We start from the raw sequence: 27,570 nt of genomic DNA on the forward strand, positions 1-27,570 counted from the left end.
TTTAAAAAAAAAAATTCTGTTTTTTTAAATATTTTTTTTCTGTTTTTTTAAATACATTTGTTTCTGTTTTTTTAAATATTTTTTTATTTATTTTATTTAATTAAAAAAAAAATCTCAGTTTTTCTGACAATTTTTTGGGGGGTTGCTTTGTTTTTTTGAGTATTTTTTTTTCTTTGTGTTTTTCTGAATATTTTTTTCAGTTTTACAGATTTTTTTTTCTGTCCCAAAAAATATTCAGAAAAACAGGCTGAAAAAAAATTATTCAGAAAAACAGAAAATATAAAAAAAAAAAAAAAATTAAAAAAAAACAATAATTAAAAAAAACTGAAAAAAAATAATTAAAAAAAACAGGGGGGGAAATTATTTAAAAAAAAACAACGCTCCCCCCCAAAAAATAGTCAGAAAAACAGGAAAATATATATTTTTAAAAACAGATTTTTTTTTTTTTAAAAAAACAGAAAAAAAAATATTTAAAAAAACAGTGGAAAAAAATATTCCAAAAAACATCGCTCCCCCCAAAAAAATTGTCAGATAAACAGGACTTTTTTTTTTCAAGTGAATGCAATACGCTTCCGTAATAATTGTATATCACTTTTTTTTTTCCCCTTGTGTAATAATTCCAGTCGTAGCGGAAATCCACTTCCAGGTTTTCAGACGGCCCGCGTGTGTGCGTGTGTGCGCGCGCGCGTGTGTAGGCAACAGCGCGGCGTGAAGGCAGCAGTGGGAAGCAGAAAGACTATGGCCGCCTCTCTGACTCTGACTCAGGTAACAATCTCGTCCAAACTCTTCTTGTGACGACAGGCAGCGCTTCGTGTCCGTCGTCTCCTCCGTTCGGAAACCGTCCGGTAGCTGTTGAGGACTCTGGCGGACGAAACCGCTGCCTCGCATCGATTGTTTTGCTCTTTTTTTCCGAGGGGAAGTTTACAGTGCTTTGCTTGTGACTGGGAAAAGTTTGTGCCTAATCTCTTCGGGGACTGCGTAAGGGCGTAGCTAGCTAGCTAGCCTGCTAGCTAACAGCTAGTTTGTGTGCAGTGTTTCGGGTGCTTTTGGATCCGTTTTACGACATTTACGATAAGCGGCATTATCTTGAGAAGCTTGTGTTTGAAAAGGCCCGTTTGTGGTAGACTAGCGACTTGTTTTTATTGCATATTTCTTGCTTGTGCTTACGTGACATGTGTGGCTGTCCTGTACTGTCATTTTCTGGACAGTGGACGGTCAACGTCTGCTGACGTTATAGAAGTACAAACACGACAACGTCAGGCGATAATTGGTAAAGATCCCACTTTTGAGCTTTGTCTTAGCAAAGCTTCGTTTTTGTCTTTCAATCAGGAGTAAACACAACATCCCCGATTTGGCGCCTTTTGACATTTGAGTGGGGCTTTGACTACAAAGCACCTGAGCTGTCAAAAAGTTGTGTTGCAGGTGTCACTACGAGGTGTTACCCGAGCCGCTGTTGCCCCTAACAACACTCAAGAGCTGGTGTGTGACCACTTGAGTGGGTTCAACAATTTTGTTGTCTGGGTAGCCAGAAAACAATCTGTGACTGTTTGCAGTCATGTTCATAAAAGTTTGAGTGAAGGTACGAGTACTGTAGTTTGTTTTGTAATGATTAAATGTTCTCATGTGTTTGTTTTATTCGTTAATTTCTGTGGAATGTGCATTGATACGTAAGAATAATATTTCTCAAGTAGTAATCATCCAAATAATGACTTGAAGAAAAGTACTCACTACTTGCGTTAGGTACTGTGACTGAGTAACTTCTGATTTAAAAAAAAAAAAAAAAGAGATTAATGTGCAGCTTAAGTTATTGCCCAATAAATATCACGAACAAATAATGATAATCAAAATAATCTTTATATGTGTAGGGCTGAACTATTAATCAAATTCATATCAAAATGGGTTGGTAAGTAGGCTTTGTTTTTACTTTATAACTTTACTTTTTATCCAACCTAAAAAGTGAAGTCCACAATGTTTACATATAGTTTTACAAAACGTGAAAAGTTGAAGTGAAAGCCACAGATTTGTTTACCTTCTCGTTTTAATTAGTTAGTTGGTTGAATTTTGTGAAGTTGTCAAAGAATGTTTAGTAGTAGTTGAAATCGATAAATAAAAAACTATCTTCATGGTTCATTTTCCTTTAGCATAAGACTAATTTAGAAGGGTAAAAAAGACCAAAATCATTGGTTTATAATAAATCTGACACAGTTTATTTGGGGTGTGAATTGCCTAGTACCTTTCGATTCATAGGTCACGATTCGATACGATTAATCCCGATGCGAATCTATATATTGATTATTGCGATTTTTTTAAAAACTCAAATTTAGGAAATACTAATCAGTTAACTTGTACATGTACACTGTAAGTTTTGTATGAAAATGTATTAATCTGAAAATTCAGGTTGCAGTCTGTTTCTTGTTTGAACAGCATTGAAATAAAAATATTAAGGCTTAATGTTCCATTAATATAACATTCTTCCATGCTTAATGTGCGAATCCTAACCCTAAGTAAGATGTTTTGTTGAATATTCCCATAAAAAAAATGATGTTTAAAAATTTATTCGGCTGCATGTCAAATCGATTGGAGAATTGCGCGCTGTAATATCGCGATATATTGCCAAATCGATTTTTTCTAACACCCCTATTGTTTATTAATGCATTTTTACAAGACTGCAAGTCAAAGTGTTTCATAACAACTTTAATTGAAATCAATAAATAAAACTATCTTTATGGTTCATTTGCCTTTAGCATAAGCCTAACCTAGAAGACCAAAACATTGATCTATAATAAATCTGATACTGCTTGTGTTTGTTTAAAAAGTACAAGGGAAGAGGACGTTGAAAAAAATAATCACAATATTGAGCGGGGGAAATGTGATTATATTATTATTACTATTATTTCAAATCATTCGCCTCTGACAATGTGTTGTGAAGTATTCTGGAGTTGTGGACATCATTGACAGCTCAGTCAAGATCAAGTGCACGCACAATGATTAGTGTGTTTGCAGCCACAATTAGTTCCAGGCACACTATTGTGTGAAAAACAAACAAACAGGCTTTGCCATCGAGAGATAAGTGTGCGCGCCCGCTTAGCCAACTGCCAATTGACAGTTGCTACTTGTTAAATGTTAAGTGGTCAAACTAACAGCACTGAGAGATCCAGCAGATCTTTGCCATAATGGAGTATAAAGTTGTGCAAGGCGTTCATTACGCAAGCTGTTATGTTGTTCCTCGCTGCACCTGCTCCTTTTTTAGAGAACATCAACACATTGGCTATATGACGAAGGAAGTGCTGACTGTCTTCCTCTTCTTGGGCCCAGCTCTGGACGGTCAGTTATACTGAAAGGGGACATTTTAGAGAGGATATGACGTCTTAGGTGAAATCTGCTGTGAAGTGTAAAATGGAGGGTACTGCCTATATCCTGACCTTAACTTCATCATTTTGTATTTTTGAAAATCACTGGTAAAGGAACTTACTAACAGTCTTGCCACATGTTTAACTTAAATGTTAGGGGTGTGCCCAAAAATCGATTCTCATAACAATCACAATTCTCATTTAGTACGATTCAGAATCGATTTTAAATATCCCAAAATCGATTTTCTTTAAATTATTTTATACTATAGCGAGAGCCACTACATCGTGATAACTTACATTGATGTTTCTGCATTTGGCAATTTATTATTATATTATATTATTAGTATGGGATATCGAGTCCGGGCTTCGGCCTTCCTGGGTGGAGTTTGCATGTTCTCCCCGTGCTTGCGTGGGTTTCACCGGGTACTCCGGTTTCCTCCCACATTCCAAAGACATGCATGGCAGGTTAATTGAACACTCCAAATTGTCCATAGGTGTGATTGTGAGTATGGTTGTTCGTCTCTGTGTGCCCTGCGATTGGCTGGCAACCAGTTCAGGGTGTACCCCGCCTACTGCCCGAAGCCAGCTGGGATAGGCTCCAGCACCCCCGCGACCCTAGTGAGGAAAAGCGGTCAAGAAAATGGATGGATGGATTAGTATGGGATTTTTTTAATGGGCTTTAGGTGAACTGATGAATACACACACGCTCGCACGCACGCACGCACACACACACGCACATACACATACTCACCCACATACAAAAAAAAATATATATATATATATGTGTGTATATATATATATATATATATATATGTATATATATTTAAAAAAAAACATTTATTAATTTTTTTTAATTTATTTGTTTGTTTGTTTTTTTAAAAAGGAGAGCAATGATGATGTCAAATCGAATGAACAATACTGAGCTCTCCTGGAAAAAAAAAGAATTTTTTTTTTTTTTATACTGTCTTCCCTTTGTTTGTGTGTGCCTTTATTGGGAGCCCTGTTCATGTTGTACCCGATTTGGCCACTTAGGGGCAGTGTGGTTACACGCGGTCTGATACACTGTTAAGTTGTAGCCACATTAAAGAGTAGAAGGGGAAAAAGTCGCAATCAAGTTATTCCACTAAAAGTTGTTTTTTTGCAGCGTGGAGCCGTTCTTTTGTGCCGCGAGTAGAGCACTAATTAGCATTAGCGAGTCCGACTGGAGTAGATCATTTTGATTCCTTGAACATCTATAAATTGAAGCAAAAATCTTTGTCAATCAAATCATTTTGAAGCAAAAATCGTTCCCAACCGAAAATTGATTCTGAATCGATTCGCACAACCTCGGAATCGAATCGAATAGTGAGCTATTCAAAGATTCCAACCCCTATTAAATGTAGCCTGTATGGCATGTTCATTTGAAATAAAACCATGGCAAGACAGCTGAATGGATTCATTATCACACCATCGCTTGCATCTTTTTGCTGTGGACTCTGTTAAAAAAATAAAAAATAAATAGTGAGGAGGCGGAGCCGGTTCTTTTTTTTTTTATGAGAAGTGTATTGTATTAGTTACAGTAGAGTTGCCACAGGTATCCATTCAAATAACGGCAGCGCGATCAAAGGAAACATTGATTTACCGAGCCATTCGCAGTTTTACTGTGTGCACTGTGCAGTCCGTGTGTACTCAAGACTTCTTGACTGCGGCCTCCGTTGCCGCCCTAGCGCAGTTCATCATCTATTTTGTAATAAATGTTTTTTTTGTTCTTCCTCAACAGCTCTCCAGTGGAAATCCCATTTACGACAAATACTATCGACAGGTATGCAATTACATTGTCAGTATAAAAGTCCTGTTTTATTAAGAACACTAAATAAAAAAATAAAAAGCAAGTAATTGAATTGTGATCATCACAATCTAATAATGTCCATAAAAAAAGCTTGTATGGAAAAGTCTGTCTTTCTGATGATATTGCAAAATTTTGATTGAGGTATTGATTTAACATTTATGTTAGTTTCACTAATACAACCAAATAACAGAAAATCTCTTTTAAGTATTTATTTTTTTTAATAACTCTGGTATTGAACTCATTAGATTGTACACGTGTACCTAATGTTGTGACTGGTGGGCGCATGCTGCAGAAATACAGTAGCTTTGTTTACTACGATCATGTTGCAGTGACCTCTTCAGTTATTGCTTCCCGTCCAGGAAGTCAGACTATGAATTAATAATGCAGCACTCTGCCCAATGGGTCATAGTGGGCTGCCTACTGATGCTGCAGAGAATATAAAGCTTTGGTTTTATTGTCAATATTGATTTAGCATTCTCAAAGTTATCACCATTTTTTTTCCCACAACTGCATTTCATTTCCAATTTTGTTTTTAATGACTGTTGTGGAGCAAACCAGTTAGCTAAAAAGTAAACCATAGGCCAGAACATGATGATTTATTTATAATGGATTACGTTGTCTTTGTGCGCCTGCAGGTGGATCCCAGAAGTAGCGGGAGAGTGGCAGCAGCCGACGCAGCTCTGTTCCTGAAGCGGTCGGGCCTGGCGGACCTGGTTCTGGGCAAGGTAAGTTAAGCTTGAAATCAACATGTTCAACTATGATATTTGATGCGCGTGTGATGTCGGTGCATGAAATGTCCTCCACAGATTTGGGATCTGTCTGATTCAGAACGGAAGGGTTCGCTCAACAAACAGGTAGAAAAGCACAGTGAGAGGCGCATTATAAGTTGTGTGTTTTTTATTTATTTTTTATTTTTTACAAAATCATTGACTGTATGTTGACGTTACCTCCCCAGCAATTTTTCGTCGCGCTGCGCTTGGTGGCTTGTGCTCAGAATGGCCTGGAGGTGGCACTCATGAGCCTTAATGTGGCGGTTCCGCCCCCCAAATTTGTAAGCCAACCGCTCCGCACCAGTCACAAATTCATGTCCATATGATCCAGAACATGTTGCGGCTGCGTTCATAATTATTCATCATACGTGAAATGATAACACTAAGTTGTATTTTTCCCCCCAGCAGGACACAAGCAGCCCGCTGTTAGCAGGGGGGCTAAGCAATGATCTTCACTGGGTTGTCAAGGTGATGCCTTTTCAGATGATGTCATTTCAGTAGCCACAAAATACAATCTAATGAGATTACGGTATATATTAACTCTTTGACTGCCAAAAAACGTTAAATAACGTTTAGTAAAATCCTATGGAGGAGTGCCAAGGATGTTAAAAGACGTTTGTTTCAAAACAGAGGTGAAACTAACCATTTTCTATTGTTGATTACTGAAAAACGGAATAAGGTAGAAACAAACTTTTTTTTCTGATGAAAGATGAGAGTCCAATCTTTCATTTGGTAGTATGTGTGTTTCCATAGTCCAAACACATAATTTTCTGTGGACCTTGAAAGATCAGTCAAAATGCTTAAATCGGCTGGCACCCACGGCATCCCTTTTCTTAAAACGGCTGGCAGTCAAAGAGTTAAAAAAAAGTATTGTTTAAGCTATTTAGCCATACAATTCATATCTCCTTTTTTTTCTTTTTTTTTTTCATTTTGTTGTTCTTTCAGCCTGAAGAGAAGTTGAAGTTTGACTGCATCTTTGACAGCCTTGGCCCAGTCGGGGCGATGCTGACAGGAGACAAAGTCAAACCCGTCCTGCTCAACTCCAAACTGCCAGTTGACATTTTGGGCCGGGTATGAGCTGCCCCGCCACGCTGTTTTCATGTATTGTTGTAGTAACTCCACTTGGGGAAATGTTCTTTTGGAAGTCAAGCAATTTAGTAATTTGATGAGTCAAAACACGATTCAGCGAGTAAAAAAAGGATGTGTTGACTTGACTCGCTTTTGGTGAGACGAGGTTTTTGAGGAAGTGAAAAAATACACAGTTTGTCGTGACGCATCATTTGAAATGGATCTTTCTTTTGTTTTGGAGGTGTGGGAGCTCAGTGACATCGACAGGGACGGCATGTTGGACAAAGATGAATTCTCAGTGGTAAGAAGTGAAGACTTATCGAACACTACCGCAGATCTGGTCAATGTAGATTTAGACATCCAAAACAAAAGCAGTTTGAGAAATTGTAAAGAGAAGAATGCTGTGTTTTGATGGACAACGTGAGACGGCTGTTGATTTCACTGTTCAACAGTTCAATCCCGAGCTGTATTTTTTTGAATCCTTTGTTTTTATTTGTTGTTATTCCTGTCCTGTTAAAATACTAAATGTGTACTGCGTCAAAAAAATATCAACGACTTCATTGATTAATTGACTTGGACTCAACTTTCACATTTCGCACCTTCTTCCTAGGCCCCAAATTATGGGCGTTACTGCCGGTGTGAACTGAAACCGGCATTTTATTTGCATGGTAACTGGTTGCGCGATTCCACTGACAGAAACTTAAAGGGAAAAGTCAACCTTAAACATTTCTTGACAATCATATGTTATATTTGACCTCACTAGTCTAAAAATGACCTTCTGATTAATATTACATTTGTGGAATATGAGTTATGAAGCAAAATCCAGCTGTTTTTATCCATCTCAGGGGGCGGCCATTTTGCCACTTGCTGGCGACTGAAGATGATATCACAGTTGCTCAGGCAACGACCAATCACAGCGCACTTGTTTTCTGAAGCTGAGCTGTGATTGGTTGTAAGTGGCAAAATGGCCGCTTTTTGATATTGATAAAAACAGCTGGATTTTGCCGCTTAACTTATATCCCATTAACGCAATATTAACCAAAAAAACATATTTAGACAATTTGGAGCTGCAAAGAAGAACAAGAAATGTATTTTGGGTTGATTTCCAACAAGGTCAAAAACAAAGCTTTTCTTTTTAACCGCTTGCAGGTTGTGAAACTATTTGACTGCATGTGTGATAACTTCAAACGTTCGAACAATAATTCTCCCCATCTTTTCTGTATTTTATTGCCAAATTGCCCTGTCAGGCCATGTATCTGGTGTACAGAGCCCTGGAAGGAGAAAACGTTCCCATGTCTCTCCCGCCCCCCCTGGTTCCACCCTCCAAGAGGAAAAAAGCCTCGGTGCCTCCCGGGATGCCCTTGTTACCCTCTCCCCCCTCCGTCAAAGAGAGTCGCGCCTCCCACGCTGGCTCTAAGGCCATGCCCCTCCCCCCCAAACCCGCCCCAGCTCCTGCCCCGACGCCAGCAGCCGCCCCTGTGAGTACGCTACCAGTCCACCCTGGCCGTTAACAGCTTAATTTTGTCTCAAACACTTTAAAATGATTTCAAACTGGATAGCGCAGTGTGTTTTTCAAAAGAACAAGACCAAAGGGAATGCGAAGGTAAATGGTGTTAACGTTTGAAGTATGCATTAGTTAGTTTGAGCTCTGACTTGTATCATTTGAGTTGCTGCTTTTCCTAAATGCACTTTTTTGGCATCTGCTCAGTGGGCGGTGTCGCCGGCGGACAAAGCCAAATATGACGAACTTTTCAGCAAGACGGACGCAGACATGGACGGGCTGGTGTCTGGACCCGAAGTCCGAGATATCTTTCTCACCACGGGGCTGCCTTCTGCCACGCTCGCGCGCATCTGGTAAGACACTCGTTTTGGATTTGGATCTTCATCTGTTGTCAGTTTTAATAGCCCTAAAAATGTGTAGTTGCAACCAGCCTAAAGAAAAGTGCAATAACGTTGAGAAGCATATTGTAAATGTTAATGTAGACCAGAGGTGGGCAAAAAGTCCCCCAATTCAACAAAATTTTTCATCTTTGAGTGGCAAATTATTTAACTCTTTGACTGCCAGACGTTTTCAGAAAAGGGATGCCGTGGGTGCCAGCCGATTTAAGCATTTTTGACTGATCTTTCAAGGTCCACAGAAAATTATGTGTTTGGACTATGGAAACACACATACTACCAAATGAAAGATTGGACTCTCATCTTTCATCAGAAAAAAAAAGTTTGTTTCTACCTTATTACGTTTTTCAGTAATCAACAATAGAAAATGGTTAGTTTCACCTATGTTTTGAAAAAAACGTATTTTAACGTCTTTGGCACTCCAGAGGATTTTATTAAACGTTATATAACGTTTTTGGCAGTCAGAGTTATTAAGATAAATGAATTGTAAAAAAGAAAATGAAATGAATGAAGGAAAAAACTGTGAGATAAATGAACCAATTTACAGAAGTCATGATCAAGTAAAAGGTCCTACCTTTTCATTTAAACTTAAAAAAAAAAAAAAAAGTTAATTTGTATGGAAAAGTGACACTGTTGTGTGTCGAGATCCGGAAAAACACAGAGGCTTATCGATTTCCCCTAATTAGCTTCTGTCCCGCTGTGCATCTGCTCTGTCGGTTCCTGTCGCAATCGGCGAACACGATTGTGATCTGCCGCGCCCTGAGGCACCGATCGTTAAGTTTGTTGTGTAACCTGCGTGCCGTCCTCCCCTCAGGGAGCTTTGTGACATTGGCGACATTGGAAAATTGACCCGAGAGCAGTTCGCCCTGGCGCTCCATCTGATCAATCAGAAGTTGACAAGAGGTCTGGACCCTCCGCAGAGCCTTTCACCGGAGATGATCCCGCCCTCTGACAGGCTGAACATTAAACAGGTGAGATCTGCTCAGTGCACTCAAAGATTCTTAAAAACCCTCCATTCCTTTTTGAAAGATAGCAAACATGCCTTTGTTGACAGGTTTAATAGCCTAAAAAAATATCTTTTAGCTTTTAGATCTACCAGGTCAGCTTCACAGTACTTTTCTAACAGTTGAAAATGACCCCAAACTGTAGGCATTGCCATCTTCATGGACATTTGTTGTCGGGAAAGTGCGTCCATGGCAACAAATGTCATGCAGAAACACAGAATTGGCCAAACAATGGCTCCGGGGTGCCGCAAATATAGTTTTACAATTCTGAATGATAGTTTCATGGTAGAAATTTGTGAGTTCCTTCTGAGGTGTTAATCATTATTAAAATTCTATGCAAAGCTTTCCCAGAGGACGCATATATTGCAAAAAGTTGACGACCCCCACCTTCGAATCATGATATCAAAACCTTTGAGAGTCAGAACTGAGTGTCTCTGTATGCTGCTCAATGATACAGCATGTTCCCATTTGGGTACTTTGGCTAAAACTGTGCATTCTTCAGTATTTCTCCTGCTTTGCTTGTACTTATTTATGGCTTGTCTTTTCTTTGCTGTCATTGCAATGTTTTTTTTTTTTACCCCTCTCTTTCTGCACTTCACATTTTTTACTCTGCCCCCTTCTCATGCGGATGGAACCGCCCCCCGCTGAGTGAGTTGCGCTCATTCATTCTTCTGTATGAGCCACTTCATTTTGTCTTTTTTCCCCCACCTTCTACGTGGTCGTTCCCAGAAGTCAATATAAATTTAGCTTAAATGTGGAAATTGCAGTTTATGCTTTGTATTTGTTTTTTGGCCCCATATCTGGTTAGATTAGATGCACATTACAGAATCACTCCATTCGCTCATGATTTTTCTTGTGCAAACTTTTCGTCATCAGTGAGCTCATCAGTGCACTGTAACTGTTGTTCGTTTGTTTTTGGAGTTATGTGACGTTGTTACGTAATATTAGAGTCCATGTTCTCATTTGTTGGCTCCTTGCCTTCATTCATTTAACTCATCTCTGGTGCTTCCTTTGCTCCAGAACAATATGGCCAACCTGGCAGCCGACTTCTCTGCCATCAAGGAGCTGGACTCGCTCAGTAACGAAATTGTCGAACTACAAAGGTACGATTTGTTTGGTAAAAAGTCATGCAGGTTGTGTTTTTGAGACATTTCGGTGTTGTCAAATTATTTATTTTAAAAATGCAAATGGGTTGCCTCCCCTACCATAGGAACCGTAGTGTTTCACTGACTGCATGATCTGCTCTGACCACCAGAGTGCAGTGTTGTCCACAATAATGACTTACTAATGAGAAAGCAGAGGTGAATGACAGTATTTGTAGTTGTAAAATATTTTCTTCATCCTTGGGGTGTAACAAAAAATAATTGAGAAGCACTGACTTTGTAATTTCTTGGAGCAGTGTAACATGGCAATAGCCAGATTGATAATTGTGATTCACCCAAGGGAGTTCTTTGCATTATCAATCTGGGACAGCTCGACGGTGATTTGCTCGGGAAAGGCGGGACATTTTGTAACATACTTCGAGCTGATTGGATGATGCGCGGCATCTTGCGCACGTTTGTTTTGACCAATCACGGCAAGGGATGAAAATGTCGTCTTCAGTCTCGTCGTCTTGGGGGGGAAGCAGGAACATCTTTATTAGATAAAAATGCATGAAGCACATCTCACTGTTCAACATTCAACAAAGAAACGGTGAGTAATCCTGCGAGAACAGAATTAATTAGGTTTGTTTGTTCCCCCCCGGCGTCTGCGTTTCCTGGTTTCGTCACAGCTGCATGTCCCATTGTCACCACCCTAAACAATGCCTTATTGGTCCAACCTAAAAACGGTTGGTTGCGGACATATCAGCGGGAGCAGCACAAGATGGATTCTTGTCGTATTTGTGAGCAAATACCGCGAGAATTCAGCTTGCTGGCAAAGTTAGGAGCAGTGTGGTGAAGATGATTGTGTCCGTAGGTCTGCCGGTAGAAACTGTTCTGATATGAAAGATACCCTAGAAATCAAAGTTGAATGGGATCCAGTACAATAACTAAAAATTGCTTTACCTTACCAAGATGTTAATACTCAGTTAATTGATTCTGTCAAAGCTGTATTAATTTGAGTATGGATGGGCGAGTACCGATACCAGGTATAAGTGTCTGGCTAATACCCGATCTTATCTAAAGGTATCAGTACTCACGATCGGCTGCCCTCTTGTGGTCATTTTACAATCAGGAACTAGAAATTAGAAGAATGTATTCGTCATGGTATCTGTCTGAAAAAAAGTGGTATTGAAAATCCCTAAATTTGAGTACAGTACAGTAAATGTTGGCTACATGAGATAGCGAAATAATAGAAACAGTTGTCAGTATGAGGATGAACATCTACATTGTCCTAATTTTAGAATATGAAATCACTGTACTACTCTCACTATACTGTATTAAGGTCAAGTATCTCGGACTTCTTACAATGGATCAGATGACAGATGATGAAGACATTTATAGGCAGCGTTGCGTGATGTTTATACATGGAAATACTTCTTGGATGCAAATTTAGTGGATATACAGTTGATGTAAAAGGTGTCTTCGGGAAGTACTGCACTCTATGCAATTTATTTGTGATGACATTATTGGAAACTAGCCTACAAAAACAACAATCTACCGGCACAACCACAATGCTAAATGAATATCTCTCTGACCATCAATTAATATTCATATAGCTTTTGTATTGGATCTCATTGAATTGTGAAGTGTATAATGTCTATCTAACGAGTGCCTTTTTCCATATGTGATGAGATTAATGCACGTCGAGTTGCATTGATGAATCACTGTTCGAGGCGTTCAAGCAGCAAGAGAAGGATGTAGGTTGGTCCTTCCTCTCCTCCTCTCTCACGCCAGCCATCTGCTTCTCACCTCTCCTCTCCCACATACTTGACAGATCAAACACAAGCTCACTTTCTCTGCTTTATCGCAGCGTCTGAGTCCGACTCGATCCGCAATTTCATTCCAATCGAAAATGCTGGTTGTCCAGAGAGAGCAGAGGGTTGCGGTCGAGGACCGATCTGATGGGAGTTCAGCCGATGACTGGCTGTGGCCTTGCGGTCTTGGAACGATACCTTCTTTGTCCTCAGTGGCTAAATGTTGCTTTCTGTTGTGCCGGAACGCCAGGGAGAAAACCACGGTGGAAGAAGAGATCAAGGAGAATGAGGCGGCCATCAGCGAGCGCGGCAACAAGGTCCAGGTAAGACCAATTAAAAAAATTAATAAAAAACTGTTTAGTTTTAAAATGGTTTATTTTGGCAGTCCAATTGTTGGAACATGCAATACTTGTTTCTGCCGTGTGCCATTTAACTCTTTCACTGCCACTGACGTTTAAAGACGTCAAGTAAAAACCTACAGAGCACTGCCAATGACGTCAAAAGACGTCATCCAATGATTTTTTTTTTTGAAACTGGTAGAGGAAACCCTTCCGCATGTCTGGTGAAAGTTTCCAGCCTGTCTGTTGTGCCTAATGACTATTTTTGGCCCCTAGAGGGCAGCGATGACTCTCTTTTGACAAGATCGGGTGGGCGTCAGTAGAGGCGGAGCTAGAGCGTCGAGCAGGAGATGAGAATGGAAGACAAAGGAAAAATGGCGGCCGGTCGCGAGGAGCTCACGCCCGAGCCGTTTTTTTTCAAAGACCAAAAGCATCGCTGAAAGAGCACATTGTTGACGACGATGATCATCATCAATGATGAAGATGAGGGTGGTGACTCCGTGGTTGGGAAGCATTGACGCGGCAGTAGAAGACGTTAGATGGAGCTAGATGGAGGAGGGAACGGGCAATGGCGAGCGTTTGCAAGCAGCTCTACACTTACAAGACGAAAGGCATCGGCCAACGCTAAAATAGTACATTGATGACGACGATGATCATCATCGATGATGATGAAGGTGAATCCGAGCTTGACGGCGAAATTGGAACCGCTGACGCGGCGGCTATGACGGTGTCGTAACGCGGAGCGCAACCGAGCACGCACAGGCGGACGTTCGATCGGACGACGGAGAGTGCCCCGAGTCCAATGCATATTCATCGGAGGAAGTGTGTACAGTCTGCTACTTGCTTTTTATTCCCCGGAAAAAAAGCCCGTCAAGAAAGTGTAGCGGTTGCACGCAAAACGGACCAATGCGAAAGTGAAAGTAAACTGTTGTGCGCGTCCTGGCGTCTCCTTGCACGCAGGAGAGCGTTACAAAAGGAAAAACTGTATTTGAAACATCCACATAATTGTAAGTAGTACCACAGTTGCACACATTTGTAAATAGTTTGCGAAATTGTTTTGTCAAATTGTTACACTGTTGAATGGAAATAAACGTATTTTGCAATCAAAAAACACTTTTTCATTGTTGGTGAAAGCGTTTTACAGAAGTAAAGCACTATTTAGGTGTTTGTGGCATCATTCATGGACAAAAAGAAGTGTACAATTCACTAGAGTGCATGAAATAACATCGTTTCACAAAAAGCTCTTTTTCTCCAAAACAGAGAATTTCGGTGAAAGTAACCATTTTCTATTGTTGATTACTGAAGAACGGAATAAGGTAGAAACAAAGCTGAGAGTCCAATCTTTCATTTGGTAGTATGTGTGTTTCCATAGTCCAAACACAACATTTTCTGTGGACCTTGAAAGATCACTCAAAATGCTTAAATCGGCTGGCAGTGGGGACAACCCGTTTCTGAAAACGTCTGGCAGTGAAAGAGTTAAGGGTCACATTTTAGGCAGGACCGTGCCTTTTTACTTTTGTTGAAATAATAAATAGTGAAATAGCACATGAGCTACCTGAGATGTTTTGTGAACAACAACGGAGTCCAAGAGGCTGGTGTCCTTGTGTGGGTGTGTCGGAATGCCTCAGATGTGAGCACTATTTTGGGCGATAATATCTTAAAGGGCCAGTGGGTTATTTCAGTCCAAGATGTGGAAGTCTTCTCGAGGGACTTCACTATTGATGTTGATCTTATATAGCTTGTTTGGCTTTTTTCACTGCACTCTTTCTATTTCCGCACAGTCATTGATGACCCGATACCTGCACATAACACCCACATAACTTACAGCTCAGGATAATATCTTTCTGGTGAAGCAGCATTTGAATTGTAAAATAAAATGTAAAATAAAAAAAAAAACTTTCAAAAATATATAAGTTACTTTCATATACTGATAAAATGTCTTTACCCATCTCGAAATGGGAGACAGACTTGTCTATAGCACCGGAACCTGACTTTTGGATTCAAGTTTGTGAAAACGCATTTAAAATGACAAAACACACAAATTTACAACTTATCCAATATAAAGTTATTCACAGAACATACATTACTCAATATATGATGAAGAAAATGGGACTCTCAGACTCCGACATTTGTCTCCAATGCTTACAAAACACTACAGACACTTATGTTCATGCTTTATGGTTATGTACTCCGGTTATGTATTTCTGGACTAAAGTCTTAGAAAAACTTTCCGCTATTTTGGACTGTAGGATACCTTTATCTCCAAACTTGTGTTTGCTAGGTGACCTAACAACAACTGATTTACCACATAAACAATTTCAATCTACACTTGTAGCCCTTACTATCGCTAAAAAAACAATTCTTGTTAACTGGAAAAATAAACAAACTCTGAATATCGACCAATGGTCTAACCTCCTCATAAATCACATTTTAATGGAAAAAATATCTGCCTCAAATAAAAACCAAATATCAAAATTTATAGAAACATGGTCTACGTATATAGAATTTTTTAACCTAATTCCGGTTACTTAATTCTGTCTGTTAGAGAGAGCCACTACATCGTGATAACTTACATTGATGTTTCTGCATTTGGCAATTTATTATTATATTATATTATTAGTATGGGATTTTTTTTTAATGGGCTTTAGGTGAAAAAAAAAAAAAAAAAAAAAAAAAGTAAAATGTGCGTGGTTAGCTAAAATTGTAATTTCTGGAAACATACCAGTTGGATCAGACATACTGAACCCCCACATATTTGTTATTCGGCATTTGCAAATGTGCTGATTTTGGGGAAAACATCCGCTGAGGTTTGCCATCTATGTTAGACTGAGGGGGAGGAGCTTCTTACAGCCAGACCATAAAACATGTCTAATAAATAGAAGTGTATAAAGCTTTTTTGGTCAGGGTGCAGATTTTTGCTTTTCACTGCAGGGCTCAATGACCATCCCTGCGAAAAGAGGGGTGCTATTTTCACTTGCACTGAAACGACATTATTTTTCTAAAGATAATTTTGAAATGAGAAACACTTACATAAAGCTGATTTCTCCTTTTAAAAAAACACACACATTTAGCTGAAGTATCTGTGTATGGCTTCACTTTCCATTAGTTGATTCATATGAAAATTTCAATTGATGAAAGTCGCTGTGAAAGTCGCTGTTGCCACATCCGCTCTGCAGATGAGTCACATCAACAAGTGTCAACTGAAGTTTAACCGAGCTGTTTTGCAAGCCGTGGTATTGCGATGGTTACTTCAACCAACGATTATTTTAATAATACCGGTAAATGTGTTTGTCAATTAATTGATGAATTAAAAAAAAGAAATTCAAACACTATATTAAAAACAGGACATTATTTCAAATTGACAGTGCTGAAAGTGCACAAACAAATTAAGATTCAGTTATTGGTTTGTTCTGTAACGTTTCAGAAAAAAGGCAAGCATGTTCTCCAAGTAAAAGCAGTTTAATTTCGATTCAACAGAAATCTGAGAATAACTGTTGAAAGGCTTAATTTGCAAGAATTTAGACAAGTTTAAATGGAAACAGATGTCTTAACAATTAATCACTTATCAAAATAATTTAATTTGATAATCGAAGATTTATCGTGGCCACATAAATTGTGTCTAGTAGTCAGTTTCACAAAAGACTTTTCACAATGTCACGTTCACTTTGGGGCATATTCTCTCATTCGCACTTAATTCATTTCTTTATGGGCCTGGCTTACTCACTTTTAAGGTGCAGCAAATCTCTCGTCCACACTTTTCACACCCCCACCATGCGGATCCTGGAAATTCTTACGTAACCACCAAACGCGCGTGATTTAGTGAAGTCTAATGGTGGCCCTAATTTCCTTAGAAACACACATACAGGTGTCAGTGGGCGTATATTATTTACATACTTGAAAATGAAAACATTGTTTTCTACAGGACCTGCAGAGTGAGGTGGCAAGAGAAAGCGAGGCATTGCAGCAGCTTCAGACTCAGCGTCAGAAGGTGCAGGAGGCTTTGGAAGAGCTTGACCAACAGAAGGGCTCGCTGGAGGAGCAGCTGGCCCACATACGCCAGCAGACCAGCCAAGAGAGCCAACTGGTGGGTTTGGCAGAAGGCTTTTGTCACCCCCCTCAAAACAACCAGGTTACAAAATGTTATTACAAGCCTAGCAATCATTGGCGTAACGTATGTTTTTGAGCATATTTTAATGATGATCAAAGGTAAATGTGCACTTTGGTTGAGGTTTTGATTGATATGATATGCCCAATGTCTATTAACGTGAAAAACCCACCCAAATGTACTTTGTCAGATTACGACGCTGCACTCTGAGCATGAAGAGCAGGAGCAGAGGATCTGTCAGTACGAGGAGGAGCTGGTCCAGGCTCGAGAGGAGCTTCTGGCTCTGCAGGAGGAGAGCAGGAAGCTGCAGGAGAAGGTTCAAGCGGCACAGGAGCAACTCACACCTCTGCAGGAGTCTGTGCGCGACTCCTTCACACAAGTTGCGCAGGTCAGATTGAAACTTCGCAAACCTGCGTTTTTCTCACTCTCGCTTTTAACGTTCTGTCCATTCCTGCTGTTCAGGTCCAACACAAACTGAACGACCTTCAGGTGGAGGAGAGGTCGATGGCAGCCCAGCTGAGCTGGAAGAGAGCTTTGGAAGACGACTCTCCCGTCATGGTCAACGGCTCGTCAGGAGCCGCGCTAGAGCTCCATCACAGGGACCCTTTCCAGCAGGACCTCTTCCAGGAGGACCAACTTAAAGAAAAAACGGAAGAAGAACCAGCTGCTGCCTCATACCCTCAAAAAGAACTCTCAGAAGAAACAAAGAAAGGAGTGAAGGAAGAGAAGGAGGACGAGCGCCCCGATAGTCCAGAAGAAGAAAAGGTGAAGCATGATGCTTTGGATGACCTTTACACGAGCGTAACCTCCTCTGAGATGTACACAAATCTGCCAACGCTTCCCAAGACACACAAGAAAACTGTAAATGTATGAAACATCAAGCATAATTGAACAGTCTGAATTTAATGGGTTTTAATTAACTCACCTTCTTCTGTGACATGTCCAGGAACACAATAGCCCTTCACCTGACGTCTCCTCAGATGCCCAAGATGATGCAGCAGAGTCACCTAAAACAAGCCCACTAAAGGTAAAGACTTCTCACTCATTAGTGATTATAAATTCATTTATTTTGTCTTAAATTTAATGTTTAATAGTGCAATCTTGAAGCAATTGATTTGTAACTTATCGCCCATGTCAGTAGCAACCAACAGAGGGCGCCATTGACTCATTTTAAGTTGTATAGAAATGAAAAGAGAACATAACGGCCTCAATATCTTGAAGTTATGATTTGTGAATTTGTCTGTCAACCCGAGTGAGCACTTTTCACACTTTTCAACAGGTGTCATCACCAGAACCCGAGGTCAAACAGGAAGCTGCAGCCTCCTCAGAAGTCATCTCGTCCTCATTACCAGCACAAGCGCTTCCTCCTCGCACCGCACCGGCTCCTACCAGCCAGCCATCTCTGCCCGAGATGGACTTCTTCCACTCGGACCCGTTTACAGAGCGTGAGCCCCATCAGATCTACAACGCGTATCAGCTGTTTTCTGATTCAGCAGGTTTGAAAATGTGCATTTGTTTTCTAGACGATCCGTTTAAAGATGACTTGTTTGGAAAAGTGGACGCTGCGGGTAAGTTCAAAAAAAGCAAACGACAATTTAATTGAGCTTAAGTCTCTGGCGATGTATTTTTTCCCCCACAACATTTTTGTCCAAACTTTACTTCTAATTACTAATTCACTACAACTAAGTCAACTTTTTTGTCCCATCAGACCCTTTTGGAGGAGATCCTTTCAAAGGGTCAGACCCTTTCACAACGGACAATTTCTTCACGCAAACCTCCAGCAGCCATTTTTCCTCAGACGACCCTTTTGCTGGCTCTGCCGACCCGTTTGGTAACACTGCTGACGCGCCAGAGCCAGACCTGTTTGCGGCCAAGCGCAACGATCCTGCACCACCACCAGCAGCAGCGGCGGCAGAACCGGACCCTTTCGCCTCCCAGCCAACAAATCCGGCCGCGATAGCTGCAGATCCGTTCAGCTCTACGGGAAAAGACACGGCTAAATCGGAGCCGTTCCCTCACACGGTGAACGCCACTGGTGAGGAAGATCCATTTGGTTCTCAGTACGCAGGGACAGATCCATTTAGCACCTCGCCGCCCAACGCGGCTCTGGCATTGGTAAGTCCACTCTAAGAGATTGAAAGTCTAAGTCATGTTATTTTAGTTAAACGTTTATTCTTCTTAGAAGGGCACTGCAGCAACCAATGACCCTTTCGCGCCAGGTGGTACCACAGTGAGCGCCAGCTCGGACCCAGGTCAGACTTTTCATGTGCAGCTATCCCATGTGGATATCTGACAGCATTATGTTACTGATATTAGTGTGCTCTTTGTCATCATAGATCCATTTGCTGCTGTGTTTGGGAATGAATCGTTCGGCTTTGCTGATTTCAGTGCTCTCACAAAGGTAATGTTTATTTTCAGCATAGTGGATTGTGCTTCAGAATTCTTGAGAAACTTTAGTGGATGTCCAGTGGGATGCATATACAGTATATTCAACTACCAAAACTTAGCTTAAAATGAACCTTGAAAAAACAACCAGAAAATAAATCACCATAGTAAAATAATTCTATATTAAAAATTGTGATAATTAGGATAGATGGAAAATTATAGATTGCTATTATATTAACTCATTTACTGCCATTGACGACTACAAATGTCAAAAAATAATTTCAACAATTTCTATTAGTTATTAACATTTTTTCCCACTTCTGTTAACAAGAGTATGAAAACCTAGAATTTTTTCATTGTACATTTAGAACAGATATGAAATCTGTGAAGTCATGTGATTAATTACGATCAAAAACTAATTGCCTGACGCCCCAAATATTTAATAATATTTTCTTTGCTTTTTTAAATTCATTCACTGCGATTGATGGCCATAAACGTCAAAAATTACAATTTCCCCCCCACACTTTTGTTAACAAGAGTATGAAAACCTATATTTTTTTAATTGTACATTTAGAACAGATATAACATTTGTGATTAATCGTGAGTTAACTAGTGAAGTCATGCGATTAATTAAATAAAAAAAATTAATCGACTCGTGCCCCTAATTTTTAAGAATCTTTTTTTTAAATGAATTTATGGTAGTGAATCAGTTAATATATTATTGCTATTATTTTAATATTTTATTTATTATTATTTTACTATGTTTGTTTAAAAAAAATAAAAATAAATGCATGCTCTTTCTGCTGTGCTTGTCTTGGCCTCTTAGGGGCAGTGTGGTGCCATGCGTGCTTGGAGATGCACACATTTAAGCAAAAAATATTCAAAGAAGAACTTCATTAATATAACTTTTTTTTTTTTTTATAGATTAGTAAGAATATGTTTATGCCTTTAGCATTTTAATGTGAGTATTGTTACTTGAGAGAATATCACTCCCGGAACTCAATGCTATTTTTTTATTAGCCTTTAAATGGGATTGTACATTGACTGCTAGCATTAGCATTGGTGATGTTTGTAAAGTAAAGTATGTCTTGTATTTAAATGGTAAGTGGACCAAACTTATATAGCGCTCGCTTTCTACACCATATGGTGCTCAAAGTGCTTTACAATGCGTCACATCATTTTATGATCATGAGAACCCAAAATCTAAATCAAATTCAATTTATTTTTAATTAGTTGCCCGACCCTACCACGGTGGTACCTTCACAAGGGCTTCAACGTTTGTTTTGAGTTGCAAGCAAAAATTTGGCATACAATTTAACTTCAGACACTTCACCACTAGATGGCAGCAGCAAACCTCACGCTATCCGGCCACTCTGTTCATGTGGTTACCTCTCAGTGACTGTCCAGGTATTCTTTTGCTTTTTGCTCGTAATGTCCTCATGTTTTTGTGCAGGTATTATGCCAAATTTATTTTAACTATGGGTCTTGAGAAATAGTGTGCAGTGAAGAAGTGAAAATATCCACTGGATTAAAGCTCAAATCACAGAAAAGCATGAGCGTCAGATTTTGTTGAAACTCTACAGTTGGAAGTGAGGAAAGTGTGGTTTAAAGGGCAAAAAAAAAAACTGAAGGAAGTTTTTTAGGTTTTTTTTGTAGTTAATGGTAATAGCCCAAATTTTCTTAATTGTACGTGTTTGCAAACCACCCATAAACATTTCGCACTGTATGAGAGTAACTTACCCTTTGTGTTGGGAAACTTTGCTCTCTGTATACATTTCAGTCAAATGGCGCCGATCAGTTTGGCACCAACAATAAGAACTTGTTCCATGATGACAGCCAACCTGCCAACACGGACGTTCCCCCAGCCCTGCCTCCCAAAACGGGTACGCCGACAAGACCACCACCTCCCCCCCCAGGTCAGTAGTGAGTCCATTTGGAGGCAGACCAATCAGAAGTGAGTAGGGCTGAGCTGTTAGGGCTGAACAATTAATCTAATACAAATCCACATTGCACTGTAGTAAAATGAAAATGTTAACATTGTGTAATATATAATATTAACTCATTCACTGCCATTGACGGCTATAAACGTAAAAAATGAATTTGAACTACTTCTAATAGTTTAACATTTTTTCCCACTTTTGTATGAAAACTATTGTACATTTGTACATGAACAGATATAAAATTTGTGATTAATCGTGAGTTAACTAGTGAAGTCATGTGATTAATTACAATTAAAAAATGTCATCGCCTGACGAGATGATTATTAAAAATTAGGGCGATTAATTTTTTTAATCGGAATTAATTGCATGACTTCAATAGTTAACTCATGATTAATCACAAATTTTATATCTGTTCTAAATGTACATTAAAAAAAATCATACTCTTGTTAGCAAAATTAGGGGGGGAAAATCTAACTAAAAGAAATGGTTAAAATTATTTTTTTTACCTTTTATAACTGTCAATAGCAGTGAATGAGTTCAATGAAGCTAGCCTATTACTGTTCCGTTTGACAAGCTCTTTCCAGCTTTGGGTGACCTTAAGTGACCTTTGAAAAATTCAAGAAATTAAGAAAATCACATGATCAAATAAGGACATCCCTAATAAGTCTATTTTTGGTTGTTGTAAAGATTAATTTATTGCTTGTGTTTAAGTACATGGGAAGAGGATTTTGGGGCAAAAGCACATAATGCAACTTTAAGAGGGGGGAAAAAATTGGAATTAGATTGTTTTTCAAAATTGTTCACCCCTAATAGAAAAGCAGTTTAAATGTGATTGTGACTGTTTGTCGTCACTCCTTCTAAAACGCGCACTTGCTTCATCATCGCAGGTAAGAGATCCTCCCTCTCCAGAACCGAGTCTTCGGACTCCTTCCACCGACGCGGCCACTTTCCTACGCAGACCTCGGGAGAGTTCTCCTCCTCTTCCTCCTCCTCCTCCCTGCCTGCCAAGGATCCCGTAGCCGACCCCTTCGCCCCCTCCTCCCCTCCTCGTCAACACGTACAGGAAGCTGACCGATTTGCCAGCTTTGACAAAGTGAGCACCACCCCGTCGCCATCTCCCTCACCTCCACCTGACTCTCAGTAGACACGCACGCACACACACTCGTCTCTGCTCTCGTCTTACTTCCTGCTTTTGCCAGGCAAGCAGCGTCGCTCTCTCGATCCCTCCATCCACTGCCGCGAGAAAACAATCGACACTGGGATGTGTTTTTTTTTTTTTTTTTTTTGTTAAAGATTCATGCGGGACATTTTTATTCATGTTTTCTGTTGTGTTTGGATGCATTTGTATGAAGGAATGTGGCACTGTACACACAAAATGGATGCACGTTAGTGCCCATGTTAGTACCCAACTTAAACTACCTAAAATCAGCTTTTTTACATCACGGTTCTAGAAACCATTAATACTAGAACAAATGCAATACCTACGCTATGTACATCATCTGAATTCAGAGTTCGTATATAACTAATAGTTTGACAAAAACATTTAAATAATGCATCATACTCGCTTTAGTTTTGTTCTGACCGATCAATCATTGGAAAGAAATATAATGACATTATCCTGTGCAAATTTTAAATCTGATAGGTTCAAGAAACGGTGCCATTGGTATTACAGTGGTGCTTTAAGTAATATGACTTTAATTTATTTCCGTTAGCATGTTTGGAACTCATGTCTCTCAAATCACCTTTCCCCATTGAAATGAATGGAAATGCCATTAATCTGTTCCAGCCCCCCCCCCCCCCAAAAAAAATCTTTGTTTTTGTTTCTTAATAAGGAAAAATTGCACTCTACAATGTTGTACTTAATAAAACAGAGTAATAAGATAATTAAAGTAATGTACAGCATTAAACAGTTGGTGCTTCTTGATTTAATGCTGCAATCTAATCCATTGTGCTCCTCATTCTGGTGTCTCCCAAGTCAGGTCACTCCTATTTAAAGGCACCACTGTAGTTGCATCTGCTGGCACTACTGATTCTTAATTGACCTGGCAGAAAAAGAGATGGCCAAATCTGATTGGGCAAAAAAAAAAAATCATACTACACCCAAAAGAAACACTCATGCTTGTCAGTGAATGGAGGAGGAGGAGGAGGCTGCTCGTCTGGCTCTCATTTGCCATCCCAAATCTCATCCAAAGTTCATTTTAATTAACAGCTTTCGCCCAACTGAGACGTTTAATGCAACTTTTAATTCCACTTGTGTCTCAGGTACAGTACATGTCATATTTGCATCAGCGCACTCAGATGTGTTTTACAAAGTTTGGGCGACACTGCTTTAAATCAATAATAATAATAAAAAATTAAAAAATAAGGTCATTTTGTAACAGTGCAATGTGGGTTGCATGATTTCATTACTGCCACCGCATTACATGATCATACCCGCATGACCTCTGCACGACCTTCATTGTGTAGCTAGTGCTTTCCCTGCGCGTGCGTCTGTCCTTAAATCTTTGTTGTTGAAGACGTTAAATAAAAAGTTAAATAATGGGCGCCCTCTTTGATTTCTGTGCCTCCATCTGCATGTATCTGCATGAGCTTTTCCTATTTGACTGTGAGCCAAATGATCCGAAAATGTGCTGTAACAAATGTTTTTTTTCATACAGAACTTGAGGTTGACCACATTTGATAACACTTAAGTTGTAAGTCGCCTCCATTGTAAAAATAAACACCGTGCATCAATTACAGTCCATTTAAATAAACGCCTCACCCCAAATACTTTTTTTTTTAACTCCTATTCTGTTGCGTACTTTCGTCATCATTGGAATTTTTCATTGCTCAAACATGAACATTCTGCTGCTCGCAGTTAAAGCTATTATTCGGTTGTATGAACGGCAACGGGTGGATATGCAGGTTAATTGGACCTTACCTACCCACATAATCAGATGTGATCCAATTCATGAGTGCAACAGCAAATATAACAAAAATGAAAGTTTCCACAGAAACGATCATAAATGTACGCACTTATAGGGCTGTGCTACCAGTACAGTAAATGTGGATTTGCCGTGAGAGAAGCTTTGCTGACGCATTTTCAGCCGTCTATTGAACAGGACAAATGCAAAATGAAAGCACTCACAAGGAGCATGGAGAAGACCCCTTTTAAAAGCACCACAACACAAGTGTCATTATATTTATCTTATAATATGTAAAAAAAGAAAAAAAAGGTGATGACTAAAAAAATTAATAATAGAAATGGGCTGATTTTTGCTTAAATATTACTGCAGTTTGAGTCATCTACAGTAGTTGTGAAAGTCTTCTTCGATTGTGTAATGAGTGCACTATACTGCCCTTGGTGGCCAAGTCATGTACACCACAAGAAGTCACGATAACTTAATCATGATGCACAAACTTGAATTCTCTACGTTCTATTTATTACTATGTTAGCTATTAAGTACAGTATTAAAAAGTGCTCTTTTCCTCGCTAATAAACATATTTTGAAAATGTTTGTTGTTTTTTGGGAGAGGCTGGAGCAGATTAAGCTTTAAACATTCACATAGTCACGGAATGATAAACCTGTAAATCAATCTGTGGATCACAGGGTTATTGTAGTTTTTATTTTGTTTTGAGTTTTGCTTTTTTAATTAGTTTTCAAGGTGGTTCTGTTAGTTTTTTATTAGTTTGTCATTTAGTTAGTTAGTTTTAGTTGATTTCAGTATTAGTTTTAGTTTTTTTTATGTGTATTACTTGTGCGCAATATTTAAAAAAAAAAAAAAAAAAAACACCATGGGAGCAACGTCATCTGAAGGTGCTTTTTTATTGGCTGCTGCTGTATGACGTCACTTTTGTGTGACACTTTCAAATGTCCCTATTCCGGTTAATATCAAAATGAATCTACTTAAAAGGCTCATGCATCAAATGTATTACCAAAGACTAAAACAAAGGACATTTTTTGCTATAATTATAGTTAGTTTTAGTTAGTTATGTAAACATAAAATAAAGTTTCAGTTAGTTTTCGATTTTTAAGAAGCATTTTCGTTTCATTTCATTAACGAAATTGTTTAAAAAAAAAAAAATCCGTTAGTTTTAGTTAACTAAAATAACCTTGGTGGATCATGGTGACGGTTTTTTTGTGTCGTCAGCGTGTAATTTCAGTCACAGTTCACAATCCTATTACCTATACTGTGTGTTTTTCAATGTCTTTTTTTTCTCTCTCTCTCTCTCTCTCTCTCTCTCTTCAGTACCCAACAGAAGAAGACATGATCGAGTGGGCAAAGCGCGAGAGCGAGCGCGAAGAGAAAGAGCGTCTGGCCAGGCTCACCCAGCAGGAGCAAGAGGACCTGGAGTTGGCCATCGCTCTCAGCAAGTCTGAACTCTCCTGAGGGGCTTCTTCCACCTAGCCCCCCCCCCTCCCAACCGCCACCACTCAGCCCTCAGTGGCCTGTTCAAGCACCAAAGTGTCGTGGGAGGGGGGGGACCCTATTGGACTAATTCAGCGCGTTCTTGGACTAAAGCAATGTTGTCCTCAAGACTGTCTTTTCTATCCTGTTGTGAGGATGAACAGGGAAAAACAGAGATTCGTGTCCCTTTATGACTTACTCCAGAATGTAACTTATTCTAAACCTGCACTCACACTTCTAGAGTTTTATCCACTAGCCTAACCCACAACAGTCCATTTCAGAACAGCCCTCACCCCTTTTTTTTTTGTTTCAAAATTTGTCAAAAAGCATCTAAAAGTCATCCAACTGGAATGTAGCAGCCATTATGACTGAATGTGATTTTACCCCCCCTCGCCCAAACCGGACAAGAATAAGCAGATGTGAAGTGCATGCCAGGTTCTGATTTAAAAAGAGAATTATTCAACCAGGTCCGGCTGTATGCCCAGCATGGTTTATATAAGAAAAGCATGAAACAAACTGCATCCAGGTAATGATTGTTTTGAAATGAGCATTAAGATTCAACACGAGTCTCTTTATATTTCCAGATGTAAACTAAATGTAACATTTGCGAAACTATATCTTTTTTTTTCTGCATCTTTCAAATACTGTTATAACTTGAATTTTGGTTTATTATTATTTTTTAAAGATGTCAGTTAAGGGTGCTCCTTGGAGGTTCACTGTGGTGACTGTCGAGTCGTGCTCTCGAAGCCGCTCTGCGTCTGCGTTGGTTCAGAAGCGACGACTCCACTTGAACACTGCTTTCCTAACTTTGTACAGCAAAATGGAACAATTAAATGCATAAATCATTAAATGTACACAACTGTTACAAATTATACATTCACTTATTCTTGGCTTTGATACATCAGCATAAGCACCTACGTCATGTAGTCTACTTTCTTAATATGCAAGTTTACTTCAAACTCAAAACATTTGTATCTCAAATCATCGTTGCGTATTTCAATTCTAGCCTGACTCGCACACAATAAAAAAAAAGTGTTTTTAAAAAGATAAATGCATTCTAATACAACAGTTTTTTGCTTACATTCAATGAACATTGTGTTGCTCCTGCTGCTATATGCCCTTTGGCCACCTGGGGGCAGTATAATACAGACATACGAACATCTAGGCGTTTAGGTCGCCCAGTAATAGTCTTTTATTGCACCGGATAAGGAATATACACCAGTTAGCCCATCTATGGTGTTTTGCGTTGTTTGTTAGCATTAAGCTAGCTGGCAATTCTATAATAATTTTCTATAATGTGTTGAGACTGCAAATGAAAGGCGATTGTGTACTGGCTAATTCAACCACGCCTCATTCACAGTCCTACAACTCCACCTTTTTGTGAGCTTTTTTTTTTTTTTTTAAATAAAGGCCAACTCTTAAATAAAACGGCCACTACTCTCCAGTAGACATGCAGCCACACAGTTTGCAATCAGCCCCTCCAAACTATTGTTGCTAAATATGTTAAATGTAACGCCCCAAGGTATCACCGATATTATTTAAATTATTTATCCAAACGTGTGATTAGGGGATCATTTTCAGCACGAGAAGAGCAAAATGAA

At 39.4% G+C, this 27,570-nt stretch overlaps 1 protein-coding gene across 7 annotated transcripts; it reads left to right on the top strand.

Annotated features, from left to right (window-relative positions):
- The first annotated feature begins 642 nt into the window (after nucleotides 1-642).
- eps15 (epidermal growth factor receptor pathway substrate 15) lies at nucleotides 643-26,841 on the top strand. Of its 7 annotated transcripts, none has more exons than XM_077583709.1 (25): nucleotides 643-765; nucleotides 5,110-5,151; nucleotides 5,814-5,903; nucleotides 5,985-6,032; nucleotides 6,134-6,229; nucleotides 6,354-6,416; nucleotides 6,894-7,019; nucleotides 7,258-7,317; nucleotides 8,264-8,494; nucleotides 8,725-8,870; nucleotides 9,727-9,883; nucleotides 10,937-11,019; nucleotides 13,063-13,135; nucleotides 17,073-17,234; nucleotides 17,446-17,643; nucleotides 17,718-18,122; nucleotides 18,202-18,282; nucleotides 18,535-18,700; nucleotides 18,779-18,823; nucleotides 18,964-19,370; nucleotides 19,438-19,507; nucleotides 19,592-19,656; nucleotides 21,421-21,556; nucleotides 22,468-22,673; nucleotides 25,811-26,841. In XM_077583709.1, the coding sequence occupies exons 1-25, from the start codon at nucleotides 739-741 to the stop codon at nucleotides 25,949-25,951; spliced, it is 3,324 nt and encodes a 1,107-aa protein (XP_077439835.1). In that variant the 5' UTR covers nucleotides 643-738; the 3' UTR covers nucleotides 25,952-26,841. The 7 variants fall into 7 exon arrangements, with proteins under 7 accessions (XP_077439835.1, XP_077439830.1, XP_077439832.1 ...); XM_077583704.1 differs by having other exon boundaries at nucleotides 662-765; nucleotides 17,073-17,279; XM_077583706.1 differs by having other exon boundaries at nucleotides 662-765; nucleotides 17,073-17,279; nucleotides 19,441-19,507.
- The last annotated feature ends 729 nt before the right edge of the window (nucleotides 26,842-27,570 follow it).

Source organism: Vanacampus margaritifer, chromosome 13, assembly GCF_051991255.1.
Source record: "Vanacampus margaritifer isolate UIUO_Vmar chromosome 13, RoL_Vmar_1.0, whole genome shotgun sequence".
Classification (NCBI taxonomy): domain Eukaryota; kingdom Metazoa; phylum Chordata; class Actinopteri; order Syngnathiformes; family Syngnathidae; genus Vanacampus; species Vanacampus margaritifer.

What these genes read in the sequence shown, in the direction of transcription:
- eps15 (XM_077583704.1), top strand. Translation starts at nt 739, where the DNA reads ATGGCCGCCTCTCTGACTCTGACTCAG. An exon ending in CAGTTGACATTTTGGGCCGG is followed by an intron (nt 7,020 to 7,257) that starts GTATGAGCTGCC and finishes TTTGTTTTGGAG; the next exon opens with GTGTGGGAGCTCAGTGACAT. An exon ending in ATTTCAGTGCTCTCACAAAG is followed by an intron (nt 19,657 to 21,420) that starts GTAATGTTTATT and finishes TATACATTTCAG; the next exon opens with TCAAATGGCGCCGATCAGTT.